Raw genomic sequence first — 17,042 nt, 5'->3', positions numbered from 1 at the left:
ACCGTTCCTTGACCCCGCTCTCGATTGGCCAATCCCGACCACGACATTTCAATACACCGATTGGTCAGGGTGCGCATTCTCCCTGCCATTGGCCAGGACCACGGGCAGTACTCAACGTCGATTGGTCCAGCGGCCGCTAAGGAGAGCGCGTCGTGATTGGTCCCTTGGTGGGGGTCAGAGGTTGGCTCGCGCTAGTCTGAATGGAGGTTCGGTTGCGGTGGCCATGGCTCTCGGCGCCGATCGTGGGTTCGTCCTGCACGGGGTCAGGAGCCCTCTGAGGTAGGCGTTGGAGCCCTGGCTTCACCGGGTCATGGTAATCCGGCTGAGGATGGCGACGGCCCCTGTCCGGGGTAGCTTTGGCCCGTCCCCACGGGCCGTTGCTAGGGCGGTTGCTATGGACGCCGCGACAGCAGCGGCCCTGTTTATTCCTGTTTACTTGTGGATACTCCGCCATTAATTTTTATCTGAAGTGATGGATAGAGAATTTCACCAACTCAATCGTAAAATAAAATTCAGAGCGTTTAAATTTTTTTTCTGCTGACTGTGGCAGTTGTGGTTTTGGTTTTGAGCCCGGGTTCGCCTCAGTCTCCACTTTTGCCATCTCTGCACTGCAGCAACTCGCCAATTCCACCCGGAAAGAGAGAAGCAGCAATGCTGTGAGCAGACTTCTCATCCAAGTTTCCTTCCAAGATAAACTCTATCGTGAATTGAATTACATTTAATTCAGTTGTTGGATCACATTCTGGAATAACCTACAAGGTATCTTTTGTGGGAGTACCGCCACCACAAGGACGACAGTTTAAGGAGGAGACGCTTTCTCTGACAGCAAGGGAAAGAAATTAAATATGGGATTGCTATAATTATCTACTTATTAAATTTGTTGTTAAGTAAGCAGTCACGAATTACAGTATAATCTCTCTAGTGGTAGTTGTGTAGTTAGCTTTTACACCCAGTTTCAGGCTTTTTTGATTGCATCTTCCATTTCCATGGCCTCTACCTAGAAGGTCCACCTGCTCATTTAGCAACACATCTTCCTAACTTAGAAGTAAATTGCCAGTGCTTCTCTATTGGGTATATCTCCCTTCCGATCAGCACTGTGGGTGTATCTGTAACTAAAGGACTGCAGTAATAGGCAGATCACCAGCACTTCTCAAGTGACACTAAAGAAGGACAGTAGAGATGGCATTGCGAGCAGCACACTTGTCCCATTAACTTTTGTTTAAATTGCAGAATTGATATGATTGGTAATGTTTGACTCGATCCCAAAATTATCTATGTATTAAATTTGTTGTTAAGAAAACAGTCACGAATTACAGTATAATCTCTCTCGAAGCAGCTGTTTTTAGCTTTTACACCCAGTTTCACTTTAGCTTTAAAGTGGCAGAAAAATAGACGTTTGTGGTATATGATTCTCAAAACAGTTTAAAAGTTAGATAAAAGGTTCTTAATTAAGAATAGAATTTGCTTATTGAATCATCAAAAATTAATGAATTTCATTCTAAATGATGATATAGCTCAATTCCTCAACACTGGCTTGTACCAAACCAAGTGTTAATTGTATAAGTTTTCATTCACTGATTACATTTCTAAGGACTTGTTCTACATTAGCAATTTAATGTCAAGATGTGCCCATTTTTGGATGAGATGTTAACTTCTTGCCCCATTCTCCCCTGTCATCTTGATACAAAGGATTTAATTTTACCATTTGAAGAACAGCAAGAAAATTCTCCCAATATTCTGATTGAAATTAATCTCTCTCTAAGGATCATGCATGTTGCGACACAATTTTATTTGTGTTGTTTAGTTACTATGAAACTATGTAGTGTAAATGCTGATACAATGAGCAAAATTTCATGAACAGTAAACCTGATTGTGGTTAGAGTGCCATTTGGCTCACCAGTCCTTCTAGAACCTCTGTAGAAACTATATTTTTTAATGATATGGTTCCATCTACTTGAGGCGAGTGAGCTGCAACTTCGTGGAAGTGGAAAATAGAATAGAGTGATATTTGTCCGTTGTAGCTTAATTCGAGCCTTTGGGGTCCAATCCTGCACAAATAAATTGGTTTATCACCCCAGAACCACAAGACTTAAGAGATTTCATGTATGTGCAACAAGGTTGTAGTGGATATATTTGTTTCCTTTTCAGGAAGAAACTAAATGGATATCTTACAAATTCTCAAAGGACATTCACCACACATCAGCAAAGGGACATATCAGCAGACACAGCAAAAACTCTCATGGATGATAAACTGAAGGGTATGATATTATAGTATAAAAATTAGACATTAATATTTACATGAAGTTAGTTGAATCAAGTCTCAAGAATGCTGGCAATCTGAACAGTGATTGTTATGGATTGATAAATAACATTAGTGCTGCCAATGGAGAAGGAGCATAAGAAATATGTCCAGGAGGATGCCTTTGCTCCTGGAGCCATCTCCAGGAATAAACACAATTGTGACTGATCTTCTTCCATAATTTCACTATCTTGCATTATTTCTCTTTCCATTAATTACCTTAGGCTTCATAAATCTATCAAACTCTGTCTTAACCTTATCTAATGACAACATCTCCAACCCTCTGGATAAAGAATGCCAAACAGGGAAAAAGAGAAATGTAAGTAGAAAGAGAACATGAAAGCTTCACTGAAGGGAACTTGCGTACCTACGATCTTCTGGTTAAATTTATAATGCAAATTATTTTGCACTGCATTCCTGACAGCAACCTCACTAGCTCAGTAGCAGGTCCTAAAATACCAACAGCATCTTATCACAAGTGAAATAATATTCACTCTTTCTATGACCTCCATTTAGGCTACTCTTTGGCTATGTTTGTGAAAGGATCATCTTCTGTTCAGAAAATTTTGCAAATCTGTAATGAGGAAGGGTTCCTTTCTTCATACTAGTCTTACTGCTGGTACTAGTCACTTCCATTTCTCTGTATCACTTTAGTTTTTAAATGTCGAATATTCCTCTAACAGTTACAAAAACAGAAATTGGTAGAGAAAGTTAGCAGGTCTGGTGCATCTATAGAGAGAAAGCAGAGTTTTGGGTCCAGTGACCCTTCTTCAAAACTGGTAATTGTACCTTTTTAAGTACATGGAAAATAGTACAGCACTGGATCATGCCTTTTGCCAGCCACACCCCCCAACCAAACCCCTGCATGTCTATGCTGACCATGATGCCATTCTAAATTAATTCCATTTACTTGCACACAGTCTGTATCTGTCTCATCCCTACTTGTTCATGTGTAATGCCTCTTAAACGTTGCTAGCATATCTGCTTCTACCATTCACCTGGCAGTGTATTCCAGGCATCTGCCACCCTCTGAGTAAAATACTTACCTTGCACATCTCCTTTAAACTTTTTCCCACTCACTTTAAACTTATACCCCTTAGTATTTGACAATTCCACCTTCTGACAAAGTCTCCAATGATAAGTATTTCCTTTAAAGTTAATAGCACCAAATGTGACAATACTATGCTTTAGGAGGTGTATTTTGTCCTTTTTTTTAATCAAGAAAGGTTGAGTCAGAGGTACAGAGCAGTCTGCACCAAAGACAATAAAGTAAGCAGTTAGTGAGGCCTTGTATTTTTTTAAGTAGAAACAATAGAAGCAACATGAATGGGTGGGGTGAAGCTTCCACAGAACCAGTTTTAATTTTTCAGAAGCAGTTGTTGCTGAGGTCTTGAAGCTGGACATGGAAGCTGTTTTTCCTTTCTCTATTACAGCTAAAAGCTGGGGGTTCTCTTCCTGCTGCTGGAATTGCATGTGAGACAATTTATTTTACTGACTTTGCCTTTGCCAAGAGTGTATTTATGTGATCTTACTATTTTGGAACAGTTACTGATTAGTAGTTGAATAATCTGTTATTTTGTTAAGTTTTCCAATAGAATTAAGATATTCCAATTCTTTCTTTTGTTGTATTTTAACTATAGTGTATAAATAAAGTGTATTTTGCTTCAAGACTGATAGTTTGACCAATCAAGTTGCATCCAGAATTCAATGCCTGGCATTTGCCTTTAAAATAAAAAAAAGTTAGGGTTTAGACTATCATTTGAATATTTTAAGAGGGTTTGGTCTCGTCCATAACACCGAGTAATGTGCGATTTGCTTCATGCGCTGTTTAATAGTATTGCTATGGTCCTGAAGCAAAGAGGTTGTTGTTATAGCATGAAGTCAACTTAAAATGCTATAAGTGCACACAACACCTAAGTAGCAGCACCAATGTCCATCATAATCACTGAAATTGCAATTATCAGCTGCTTATTTATAATACTGGAGGTTTGTGATAATTATTTGAAATAAATCAGAATAAAGCTAGTTTAAAGATTGAGCTCAATTGTACGAGTATAATCTCTTAATATTAATGTTGCAAATCACTATGTGTGATACAAATGAGGCAGCTGCCATGTCCTGCATTGCAATTATAGAAATTTCAGTTGAAGGTAAAGCTATTTATTCTTTTATTAGTGGTAACTTCTATCCCTTAATTTCTCCAACTTTTCCCTACAACCTTCTTTACAATTCCTTGTTAAATTTCATATGTGTTAGAATCTTCAATTTCAAGATCATTTTCATCTTGATTAAATCAATGTTGATTTTGTGTAATTTACCAATTCTTATCTACTTTTTAAAATTAGAAATGCCTGTGTCAGCCAGCAGCAAGGAATGTCCCAGCATTGATGAATTGGAACAAAGTTTAAGTGAACTGAAGGTGCAGGTAAAAGGCTTGACTGACAGTCTGAGCCCTGAATTATTGACAGAGTACAAGAAAATAGGAGAATCGGACGGCATCTTTAGATCCAGTGGCAAAAACGGTGACTGGCTAGGTTCAACTGGTGGGACATTTCCTGAGGAGGATGTAATTGGACAAGCAACAAATTCTGATGAGTCAGAATGGTTTCTGAGGCCAAGGCATTTAGTGCAGTCACTTGGCAGATATCCAGCACTTGAAGACCTTAGTGTTCCCGTTCATGCTATCTCACCAGTTGATCGAGTGGTGGGTCTCACAGAGAGTGAACTCTCCAGCAAAAACAACATAACATCTTCCATCTCACCTGTAGACATTACCTACAGAGAAAGATTTCCGCTTAAGATTGGTGCGCCACATGTAATTGGAGTCAGGGCTCTTCTTCCTCCTCAGATACCTGTCCGGCCTCAATCACCTGAACGAACCAGATCATCATTCCTCAGAGATCGAGCTCAGACTCTCAGGCGCCCTAGGAACATTCGATCACGATCTCTGTCCCCAGCTTGTAAAAGAAGTCGTTGGCTGCAGTCCTATTCGGAATCTCCCAAACCTGTTTGGAGACCAAATTCTACGAAAGTAAATGCATGTGGACAGCCCCCTCCCCCCATTAACAGGCAGAGGCCAAGGAGCAGCAAGATAAGTTCCAACAGACTTACACAATCATATTCCTACAGACCAGAGAAATTCAATTCAAGCTCCCAACTTGTGTCAAGTCAGAGCCTGGATGACAGCTCAAGGTTCTTGTGGACTCCATACAGTTTAGCAGCCCCAGCTGTGTCATCTCTTTCTGCTCAGGAAATCAGTAAAAGGTAGTCTTCTTCAGCCTGTATCACTCTGCTGCAAACAAAGTTGTAGAAATCATACATAATATCTGTTTTTTTAAAAAAATACAGGACTCTGTACCAAAAATGAATCCCTCTCAATTGACAAAAACCTCAAAATACTGTCTAATTCTTCTTACCATTTCTTATTCTGTTTGCTTCCATGACCTTCCTAGGTAATCCAATCCACACATTCACTTTGTACAATGGCATTAAAACTGCATTTTCCTTCTTATAAGTTTCAAACTGTATTCATGTTTCTAGACAACTTCATTGGGTTTATAGACTTGGTTATAAATGTTGATTAATATCTATTTTGAACCTTCCCATATCCGTAAGATATCTGGGTTCTTCAACCTCTTCCCAAAACTTAAGTATCAGTTTCACTGCCTTCAATGCTTAAATATCTTCCTTTTGGTATTAAGACCAAAATTATCAACATTGCTCTGTGAGTGGCTGTACCAGTGTTTTCCACAGGTTAATTCTTTTGCAATCTGTGCTCTAATTTCTTTGGCAATTTTTTCTATATACTATTGTTGTTTCTTTACATGAACTATCCATCAGTACACTTTCTCTTCTATTTTATTATCTCCTTGCCCATATGTTGATATTATCAAAAACTTAAAGAAAATTTTCTTTCTGTCTTTGACCCCAAAATATTTTATATTGTCTGTACATAGCAACAGCACCAAGAACTCATCACTTTGGCACACACAACTCCTGTCCCTTCAGTAGCTTAGTTTTTTTAGTGTTTCCATTTGCTCAGTGCCCCCATAAAGCCTAAGGACACTGAAGCCTATTGTACCTAAGCCTTCAACCTGACATCAGCTAATTTAATACAAGTTGTATCATAAGATCACAACCTTTTGTAGTTTGTGTGTTAGTAAAATGCTCACTGGCTTTAACCTATTAAGCATCAGAGAGCCACCTAATTTGTTCTTATAGACTTTATGCAAAAAAATAAATCCACTTGTAACTTCTAACCCAATACTTCGTGTCCTAACGTACAAACAAAGAACAGAAGTAGGCCAATTAGTCCCTCAAGCTTGCTCTGTCATTTAATAGATTCAGGACTGATCTGATTGTCACCTCAAATCCACATTCCCATCTACTCCTGATAGCCTTTAACCTCTTCTGCTTCTGTAATTTTCCCCTCTCTTGCCTTTGCAATTTAATTTAGTTTAAACCTAAAATCGCAAAATTGTGCAATCTGCATTAAATAAACATTTAAATTATAATATTAAAAACTAAAAATGGCTGATCATCCATACTGAATAGTTTACTAAGCTTTAGAAATCACTAGACTTGGCTGTTGTGAGAAAGTTTAACAAGAACAGCAAAAAATAAATGAACAAGCAGATACATTTTGCAGGGAGAAACTTTTTTTTAAGAGACAAATTGCATTTCAAGACATTATGTTCAGTAAGATAAAATCTAGGAGCGAAATTAATAATATACAATGATTCCAGAACATGATATTTGATGAAGAAAGAAACATTTTGTGATGGAAACAGTTGCACCTCAGCTTCCTTAATCTTCCTCCTGCAGATTCCTGCAGTCGTTGGCAGAGGGCGATGTCAGACAATCATTGGTGGAAATGTCACCATACCAACAAGAACTCTCCCATCTGAGGTTGCAACGTCTCCGAGTTGAGGAAGAGTTTCTCCTGGAGCTGAAACGGCAACAAGAACTGGAGAGAATCCGGGGTCCACAGCCAAAGTGGTAAGTGAGGAATGAGAGAGATGTAAAGCAGTCTCTTTTTGAATTAGTCACAGGAGATATTAAAAAGCCAAGTGCTCCCTACTGTTCATTATTGCGTATATATTCTGTGCAAGTATCCTAACTTTAAAGTATTGAATATATACCTAAACAGCAACATCACACTTCAGGAAGGATGTGAAGACACATTAGGGAGGTTGAAGAGATTATATTACCAGGAATAGGAAACTTGTATGGAGAGATTAGACAGGCTGGAGTTGTTCTCTTTAAAATAAAAAAAGTTAAGGTGAGATTTGTCAAAGGTGTTCAGGATTATGAATACTTTGGATAGCATAAACAAAGAGAACCAGATTGTAGTGGGAAAATGGTTGGTACCAGAACAAGAAGAGTGAAGATGTTACTCTAAGAAACCTAAGGTGACATAAGAAAACTTTTCTTGACAGTAGTCATGATTTGGAGATGTCGGTGTTGGACTGGGGTGTACAAAGTTAAAAATCACACAACACCAGGTTATAGTCCAACAGGTTTAATTGGAAGCACACTAGCTTTCGGAGCGTCGCTCCTTCATCAGGTGGTAGTGGAGCGCTCGATCCTAACACACAGAATTTATAGCAAACATTTACAGTGTAATGTAACTGAAATTATACATTGAAAAATTGATTGTCTGTTAAGCCTTTCATCTGTGAGAAAACAGTGATAGTTTCACTTCTTTCATGTGTAAATCACAAAACCTTTTTTTAAAATTAAAAAGTTGCATTCTCGGGTTAGCTGTTAACAATGGTGATAGCTAGACAATATGTTGAAGGTGTTGGCCCCTGTGTTCTCTGTCTATGTCATGAAATTTAGGTTGATTCTAATCTAAAAAGTGAGATAACGGGGTTTTACATAAATTCATGCAGGGTTACAATGTACTTTGCTCAAAAACTGCATGCATTCATGTAGAACTCTGAGCTCAAAACTGCATGAATTTATGTAAAACTCTGTTATCTCACTTTTTAAATTAGAATCAATCTAAACATCATGGTATAGACAGAGAACACAGGGGGCTAACACCTTCAACATATTGTCTAGCTATCACCATTGTTAACAGCTTACCCGAGAATGTAACTTTTGAATTTAAAAAAAGGTTTTGTGGTTTTATGATTTACACATGAAAGAAGTGTATTCTCACAGATGAAAGGCTTAACAGACAATCAATTTTTCAATGTATAATTTCAGTTACATCACACTGTAAATTTTTGCTATAAATTCTGTGTTAGGATTGAGCCCTCCACTACCACCTGATGAAGGACCGTTGCTCCAAAAGCTAGTGTTCTTCCAATTAAACCTGTTGGACTATAACCTGGTGTTGTGTGATTTTTAACTTGCTTGACAGAGTTCTGATCTGTAATACATTGCCTGAAAGGGTGATGGCAGCAAATTCAATAACAATATTCAAAAAGGAATTGGATAAATACTTGGATAAAGAGCAGGGGATTTGGATTAATGGTTCAGACAGTGTCAAAGGCACAGGGAGTTAAGATTTATCTAATGAAATCATTTAACATACAGGAGTCAAAAATTCAAATGAAAAAGCATATAAAACACCCAAAAGGACAACATGGAATTGAATGACCCAAGGTGATGCTAAGTTAACCAAGCAACACTACCCTATAGCAACACTTAGTGTAAAAAGAACATGTTTGACTGCTGGCACTAATCTTCCTGAGGAGTTCTGGTAAGCCAAAAGGACATGGCATGATTCATTTGCTGCTATCGCCACAAGCGAGGATGTGTGAACATAGAATATGCATATTATTTATAGACTGCGCCATTAATCACAAGTACCTGTGACTGGCGAGAGTTTGTTATAAATCATCAGTGACTGGTCTGATTGTGGTCTGTTATAAATCATAGATTTCTAAAATTGATTACAGTCTAAAAAGGACATTAGCAGGGTCTTGTTGCAGTTAGATGATTTCTGTCATGCCTGGCAACAAAATGATGTAGTGTTAAGTTGAATGCAACAAAACCTGATTCAGCCACCATTTGCTTTAAAGGTCATCAAATTCTACAAACAAATTATTCAGTAAAATTGAGACAATTTAACATGCATGTTTTTATCTGATGGTCAGATAGTTGTAAAAAATTACTGCACCCTTGCTGTCATGATTTATGACATTTGAAGCTCATATTTAGATTCCTGAACTGCATTTACTTGAGCATCCAGTGTTCATTTTATATTTGTGGTAGGTTAAGGTGATTCGTTGTATCCAAAATCTCTGGTATTTTGGGATCATTATTTTGAGACCAATTTGTTTTTGATGAGTTGAGAAGATTGATTTTTCATCTTTCTAGGTATGAAATGAAAGGATCTCGCTTCCATTATGAAGCTCACAAGAATAATGAATTGATACGAAGCAGCAAGGACTAGCGGTCTATTTTTAAATATCGGGAGGATCTGCTCTCTGCATCCAAGGACTTTGTTCCAACCAACTGTCACAGAAACCCAGATTCTATGTGATATTCAACAGTAACTATTCTGGTTTGCTAACATTCAATCATCCAGGCATTCAGAAAAACGACTCTCACATGTGTCTATTTGAAAGTAGAACTATTATCCTCTGTAGTCAGGTCTCATTGACACACTACAGTATGATCAAACGTCAATGTGAGACCTCCACCAGGAGTAAGCGTTTCATTCTGACTGGAATGAAGCAGAATGAAGTTGAATTTAAGAATTACTAAGGTGGTTTGAATACTGGGCATGTTTATGAATTCCCTGCTTTCCAATAATATTAAGTGATAATGAAATAGAACTATGTGCATAGATGTTAGCAATCAGCAGGCAGGTAGAATGTGAACCATAACTGTATGTGACTCTGTGTTGCTTATATTGTCAGATTGGTGGTATAGTAACTGCATCATGAAATGATATAAATTTGATGTAAAGAGTATGAATGATTTTCTTGAAACTTTTCTCCTGGAAAGCAAAGGTTTGCTGTCTAATCCTGATTCATTTTGATGAAGCTGTTTGTTTCAAAAATGCAAGAAAGAAAAGCGCTTGTATCCTGCAAGCATGGTGACTTTCTGTAAAGGTGCAACATTATAAAAATAGATTTGCAGCAAAAATTCCAATTCTTTGCCAAGAAGTGAATGAGTTGTTAATACTTGTGCTTCATAGTTCCTTAGATGCTGCATTTGCAGTTGTAGCATATGCAATATCATAGGATATATGCAGATCATGAAGGTCATTTGGCCCATCTTAACATCTGTAGATATAAGTTCAACACTCTCACCCTTCAACCCCCGTCACAGTATCTAATTGTATCATTCCATGGTATTTGTTTCCAATTAGGTAAAAACAATGACTGCAGACGCTGGAAACCAGATTCTGGATTAGTGGTGCTGGAAGAGCACAGCAGTTCAGGCAGCATCCAAGTAGCTTCGAAATTGACGTTTCGGGCAAAAGCCCTTCATCAGGATTTGTCTACCCAACTGACGTCAGTTCTAATGTGCCTTCTATTAATTTAAACCAGCAGTTCATACTTTGTTGATTTAACATTTTCTTTAATGCTTATTCATTATATAATGTTTTAAGGTTCTCACTCAGTCACTTCCTTTCAAGGCCGAAAGACTCAAGTTTCTTCAATTTTGCCTCATAATTTAGTTTGTTTGATGCACAAAATCAGCCTCGTGCCTTCACATCACATCCTTAATGCTTGAATATTTTCCAAAAGCCTTGTTGTCCAGATGTGGTCTGCTTGCACTGCTGGCTCATTATAATTTCCTGAAATTTGTATTTTCTTGTACACAATCCATTCAGCATTTCTTTTGCTTTATTGATTCCAGTAACATCGTGATTATGTATGTCAAGCAGCAAATCTGCTTTTTCAGTTTTGTCTTATTTAACTTCACCCTTCAACAATTCTGGCAGGGTGCATCTGCTGCTCTTTGTAGAGCTTTCTATAATCCACTTGGTATGTCATGTCTTAAAGGAAGTAAAATAGCTTGGTTAGGCAAAATCATCCCTTTTAGTATCTGCTGGCTGAAGTAATTGAACAATTTAATTAAATTCAAGATAGGTTCATTGAAAATAACTGATCAAACAATGGCAACACAAACGTTTCTTGTTTTAAAATTAGTTCTGATCTGTAACTGTAATATTAATTTTGCATGTCACCATTTAGGTGAGTAGTAAATATAAGTGATAGACATAAAAGTGTCAAAATTGTGAAGAGGTTGGTGCATTTACTGTTGTCAGTAGGGATCAATGCATTTATTGATGCATTTGTCATCAGTGGGGATTGGTGCATTTGTTGTCTGTGGGCTTGTTTTTGGTGGGGTCATTGTGTTTATCGTCAATTGGGGGAATGGGGAGCCCTTCTGATGATGAGAGACAGAGGGTTTTTTTGTTGGAAGAAGGAAGATCTATCATTAATGGGAGGGAAGAAAGGCTTCTTGTCGATTGGAGGTGGGATAAAGAGTCTATTGTTAACTGGAATCAGACAGTTTATAATTTATGTAAGGTGCTTTTGGTTGCTTATTTTATTAAGAGGACAATGCATTTATCATTGATAGTGTGATGTTAGTATTAATTGGGTTGTTTGTTTTAATTATGTTTTGCACTGTTTCCAAGGTTTAAGCATCATCCTAATGTCTCTGTGAGTAAATATGATATGGCCAGAGCAGTGTATCAGCATTACTTCCTCCAACTTGCTCTCTTGCTTTTTCAACAATTCAGCATTCTATTACCTTTGCTTATTTACTGTTCCATAATGATGCAATATGTTGAATCACAGGCTAAGTCGTACTATTAGGAAGGTCTGTGTCAGTATCATAGGTGTGAAGGCATTATATGGTCATCATTTATTGGGGATTAGACAGTGACCAGACAGTGTTGATTACTGATGATGCAGGTATTTGGTATCAAGTGTGTGCATAGTGTGTTGTTGGGGGCAGAGTGTTGTTATAAAATGGTGTGGAGTGGGGCATAATTCTGAAAGCATTGTTATATTTGGCTGTGTGGATTTCGTCGAAGAGAAATGTATATTGATATCATTAATGGTGCTGTATTTACATCATTAAATGGTTTGTGATTTAATTGATATGGGGCAGTATGTGGACACAATGTGTAATATATTTTGAAGGTTGAGTATGAATTAATTAATAGATAAATGAGAAATTGAGTGATTTTTCTGAGGAAAAGAAATGAGCCATTATGTGATTAATACATGGTGTTACTGAGGTTATTTGCCTTGCTATAGATTTTGTGTCATACTTACTGAAATAACAGGAAAGGAAACATGTGAATGCTGATGCATGCAAAGCATGGCCACTCACCCAGCAGTGCCCTGTCATTCCCCAAGAAAAGACAAAATCAATCTTGCCTTCAGGTTAGTTATGCAAAAATGAGAAAAACACCTCCTGCCCATTCTTTATCAACAAAGATTAATTACACTTTGATTCATGTTCAAACTTCATTACAAATAGAAGTTTTGATGCTACGGTAATTAAGTCTTCAATGATATTAATTTGTAAAGCAACTGAGCTACTGCTTTGTTGTTACAGTATGGGGTTGTCATGATGTACTGTCATGAGAACGCTGAGTTGCTCAGGTTGTATTTGAGTCAGAGTTCTGATTTTCAATAATGGCACTGAAACTTTTGAGCTGTTAACACTCCATTCTTAACATTTTTACCAGAAGTCAAATTTTACAGCAGCAGTTCAGAGGAAAGTTTGTGTGTATATATAAAGTTAAAAATCACCTGATGAAGGAGCAGGGCTCTGAAAACTAGTGCTTCCAAATAAACCTGTTGGACTATAACCTGGTGTTGTGTGATTTTTAACATATCTACACACACAAACTTCCCTTTGAACTGCTGCTGTAAAATCGGACTTCTGGTAAAAATGTTAAGAGTGGAGTGTTAACAGCTCAACAACCTGGTGTTGTGTGATGTTTAACTTTGTACACCCCAGTCCAACAGCAGCTCCTCCAAATCATGTGTATATAGAGAGCAGATGCTCCATGGTGCTGCTGATTGAGGGGATAGGATCCATGTGTTTACCTGTCTGAGATGACAGGGGGAGGGGGAGAGAAAGAGGGGTCAGAAACTAGGGAGCAAAAATTTCAAGATAAAAAAATGCCACTGCGAAAAGAAAAAATGGTGATAATTTCCAAATGGCCATTAAGACCAGAAGATAAAAGGGGTGACACTGAATAGAAGGAGAAAATGTAAAAGGATATCAGAGGCTAGAGGATCTGTACAGGACATGAGGCAGGGGTAGGAAGGCAAGCAGTTGGTTATTTTGATTTGGCTGGTGTTAGCACATTATCAAATTTAAAGGTTGTATGTTTTGAGGTAAAATACCTCTATGATGTTAGAATGCAGGGATTGCAATTAAAATCAACCTTGAAAGAAAGAAAATGGTGTATTGAAAGTAATTGAAGTGTTATGTTACTGTGACAGAATTAGATTCAGTAGATTGGAGGAATGCCAACACTACTAATTTGAGATTTTGGTGTAAAAAATTATATACTAGAACTTCATCTGTTAATGTGTGTCTACATTAGTGATTGGGTATGCAGTGAACTTCACAATGGAACATTGATAAATTATAGTATGTGGTGTTTCAGTAAACATCATGGCTTGAATTAATGTTCAAGACCTTTCACTGTGACATTGCTGAATTTTTAATATGTAATTTTGTAGATTTGCAGCACCATTTGGTGGCATTATGCTGCAGGGGGTCAGCTTTGTCTCAGTAATGTATTATTCAGTGAGTAGTTCAGCCAGTGTCCAAAAAGTCCAAGGTTTAGTTCTGTACTGACTTAACTGATCTCAATCAACATCAAGTAGAAATCCTCCAATTGACCTCGTGTCTTTAGACAGGTTATGGTCTTAGCGTGATTCTCTTCCATTTTTAGCAGCCTGAAATAAATTGCTTAGGAGATAGCATGCAAATCAAAATTTTAGTTTCTAAATGGAGTCAGCACCAAAAATGACTTCAACCTTCACTCAACTGTCAGAGGCTACTAAAAATTATCATAAAGGTTGGATTTACTGAAATGGGCAAAGAGTTATGTTTCAGAGATTATTTTTTCCTGCAAAGTGTATATTGAATGAGGGAACTTGCACAGTATACATTCATTGAACCTATGCTTACAAACAGCATTAGCCGTTACCTTCCAAAGTTATGAGAAGACAATCACTAAGGGACATAGGTTCTTTTAACTGAGCCATAGGTCTACACTTTGTTTAGATTGCATTCCTAATATCCAAGAGTATTGTGTTTGATTGCTGTCAGCATTTTCAATGCAATTACTGGCTTGTATGCCTTAGATTATTATAAATGTTGATATGTCTACAGTTTCAAATTATTTTAAATTGAATCCTTTAATCAAATATGGGCTATTTATTAATATGACTTTTTTTATCAGTGCCTAAAATTTTCTATTGTATCCTAATGATGGGAAATAAAATCTTTTTACCAGTGGTTCAAAGCAGATTATTCTTAAGCAAAAGGCATTCACAGAATGCTAAACTGTATTCAATCACATTCTACATGGTTTTGCATTAATGTGCAATTGTGTTGTTCATTCTTAGATTGATTTTGTAATGATTCACTTTTCTGGTATTCTGGTTAATGTGTACTGATCTATTAAAAGGTGGATTTAAAGGAATGCAAATTTACTGCAAGTGATACATAACCACCAGTAACAAGATATCAAGCCTGGAGTAGAGATGGTCTAAAAATCCATAAACTCCATATAACTATTCACTGATATTAGGACTGTTGAATAACAGACAGTATGGACTGATAGCAGTGTAATTGAAAGGATCAGTTCATCCTACACACAATAATATTTTCAATGTGATTCTTTGGTTTTACAGTTGATTTTAAAAACACGCTCTCAATAAAAGTATTTATTTAAAAAACCCTACAATAACAGCATTATTGTAATAGATGTCATTTTCTAAAAATATATTTTGCAAATAATGAATCAGTACTCCTTCTGAAAGAACAATCAGTTTGTAAGTTAGTCACTGTTAATAGTCAGGAATGATAAAATGATGAAAGTTTAAACCATAAATAGAAGGAAGAAAATAACTTACTGGGACACGATGGTCATGTTGTCACATTGCATAGAAAGAGTCTTAAGACTAAACATTCAACTTGGGGTCTCCATCTGACAATTTTCACTATGTGTAGAACATACATTTATAGTTTGTCCATGTTCTCTCTTTAACATGACAACTATAATGAGTCACATTGTTGAGTGCGGTCATCAATAACTTGCCCAATGTACTTTCTATTTTAGCAGAGACACAGAATCACCAGGGCACAGAAGAAGGCCAACCATCCCATTTAGGGAAAGCTTCAAGTTATTAGAAGAGAATACGTCACTTTCAAAGCATGAGTTATAGTGTAACTACTTGTGGAATCATTTTATCTGCACTACAAATGAATTCACATTTTACTTGATACAGGAATGGCTACTACACATTTAATGACTCTGTATAGAAACCAAACATATAGACTGCTAAATTTACAGAGTTGTACAGAGATTAGGTAGCTACTGAACTATCATGTTAGCATTTCAGATCTGATAAACAAAATCATGTAATTTGGACTTCCTTTAAAAAGTGTCAAAGTAAAATCCAGCCCCATTTCTGGCACAATCTAAGATCTTACATTTTTTCTGTTTCTCAGATTTTGTTATTCATTCTTAACCACACATTCACATAAGCACTGAGATGGTAATCAGAAGGAGGAATCCTGGTTAACATTTTAGTTGCTTTGCAGCTTGCTTGAGATGAGCTAACTCACTGCAAAATAGGATTCAAGCCTGTGACATTCTGGAAGGATCAGAATCTACCCTGGATATTTTATTTTGCCCATTGACCTCGCAAACAAAGTCATTCATTTTCAAACAGCAAACATTTTTTGTGGTTGAGGAGGCCAACTTCTTTTCAAACATGTTTATTAAAAATAAGTAAAAGTGCTTTGAACTGGTATGGCTGTGACACTGCCTCTTGAGATGTTTCTCAGAATAAATCCTGCAATAACAGAACTATATCTCACCTTTGGCATTAGTACTGAAAACATCATAGAAAAAGCTCAATCACACTTGTGCCAAAGGTGCATTGCAGGATTGCCTGCGAACCAGATTTTTGCAATTTGATGTATCAAAGTGGAATAGCATCTTAACAGTGTCACATCTGCATGGATCTCAGCTGTATCCAACAAGAATGGGAAGCAGAAAATGATCCAACACTCTTATTATCAACCAAATTCTCATCAAACTCCAACAACAAGAATGTGAAGGATCGTCAGACTTAAAATGGGGAGGGTTGAGTATTTTGAGAAGTTGGATTCTCAGCACAATGAATTACTGGGAGTCTACACAGTTCAGTTGCTTGTGCAATACTGATGAAGAGTGACCATCCCCTGATTGAGTGTTATTCAACACTACAAGTAAATTGCAGAAAGTTTATTATTAATCCCAGCTAATTTCTGGTTGTGGTGAGTCCTCCTGTTGTTTTATGGCTTCTATTGTCTTGAAGATTTATTCATCATTTTACCAGCAAGGATCCTCTTGAGTGCAGAATGATTTGGCAGATTCTGTCCCGAGAGATAAGGAATCTGAAAGAGGAAAACAGACAAGAGTTAGAATAGATGGTTAAAATCTTACATTTTGCAAGAAAATCTAATTTAAGGATCAACAAAAGCTATTCAAATTCAAATACCACCCTCTTACATTAAA

The 17,042-nt window shown here is 37.1% G+C and overlaps 2 protein-coding genes across 5 annotated transcripts in view; one reads left to right on the top strand and one right to left on the bottom strand.

Moving 5' to 3' along the window:
- Positions 1–191: 191 nt before the first annotated feature.
- On the top strand, positions 192–15,208 carry LOC140487064 (uncharacterized). Of its 3 annotated transcripts, XR_011962702.1 has the most exons (6): positions 192–279; positions 2,149–2,258; positions 4,645–5,563; positions 7,124–7,297; positions 9,632–9,806; positions 10,632–15,208. XR_011962702.1 is itself a non-coding variant. In XM_072586503.1 (5 exons), the coding sequence occupies exons 1-5, from the start codon at positions 224–226 to the stop codon at positions 9,705–9,707; spliced, it is 1,335 nt and encodes a 444-aa protein (XP_072442604.1). In that variant the 5' UTR covers positions 192–223; the 3' UTR covers positions 9,708–15,208. The 3 variants fall into 3 exon arrangements, 2 of the variants coding, with proteins under 2 accessions (XP_072442604.1, XP_072442605.1); XM_072586503.1 differs by having other exon boundaries at positions 9,632–15,208; XM_072586504.1 differs by having other exon boundaries at positions 206–759; positions 9,632–15,208.
- Positions 15,205–17,042, bottom strand: part of vwa1 (von Willebrand factor A domain containing 1) — a 47,545-nt gene continuing 45,707 nt past the window's right edge. The window contains exon 5 of one of the 2 annotated variants that reach the window (XM_072586502.1): positions 15,205–16,921. In XM_072586502.1, coding sequence (XP_072442603.1) covers positions 16,857–16,921 — 65 coding nt within the window. In that variant the 3' untranslated portion in view covers positions 15,205–16,856. The remainder of the gene's footprint in view (positions 16,922–17,042) is intronic. The other variant, XM_072586501.1, reaches the window with a different exon arrangement.

Source organism: Chiloscyllium punctatum, chromosome 16 (genome assembly GCF_047496795.1).
Source record: "Chiloscyllium punctatum isolate Juve2018m chromosome 16, sChiPun1.3, whole genome shotgun sequence".
Classification (NCBI taxonomy): domain Eukaryota; kingdom Metazoa; phylum Chordata; class Chondrichthyes; order Orectolobiformes; family Hemiscylliidae; genus Chiloscyllium; species Chiloscyllium punctatum.
Note: the sequence above shows the minus strand (reverse complement) of the source record. Positions and strands in the feature narration are given on the sequence as shown.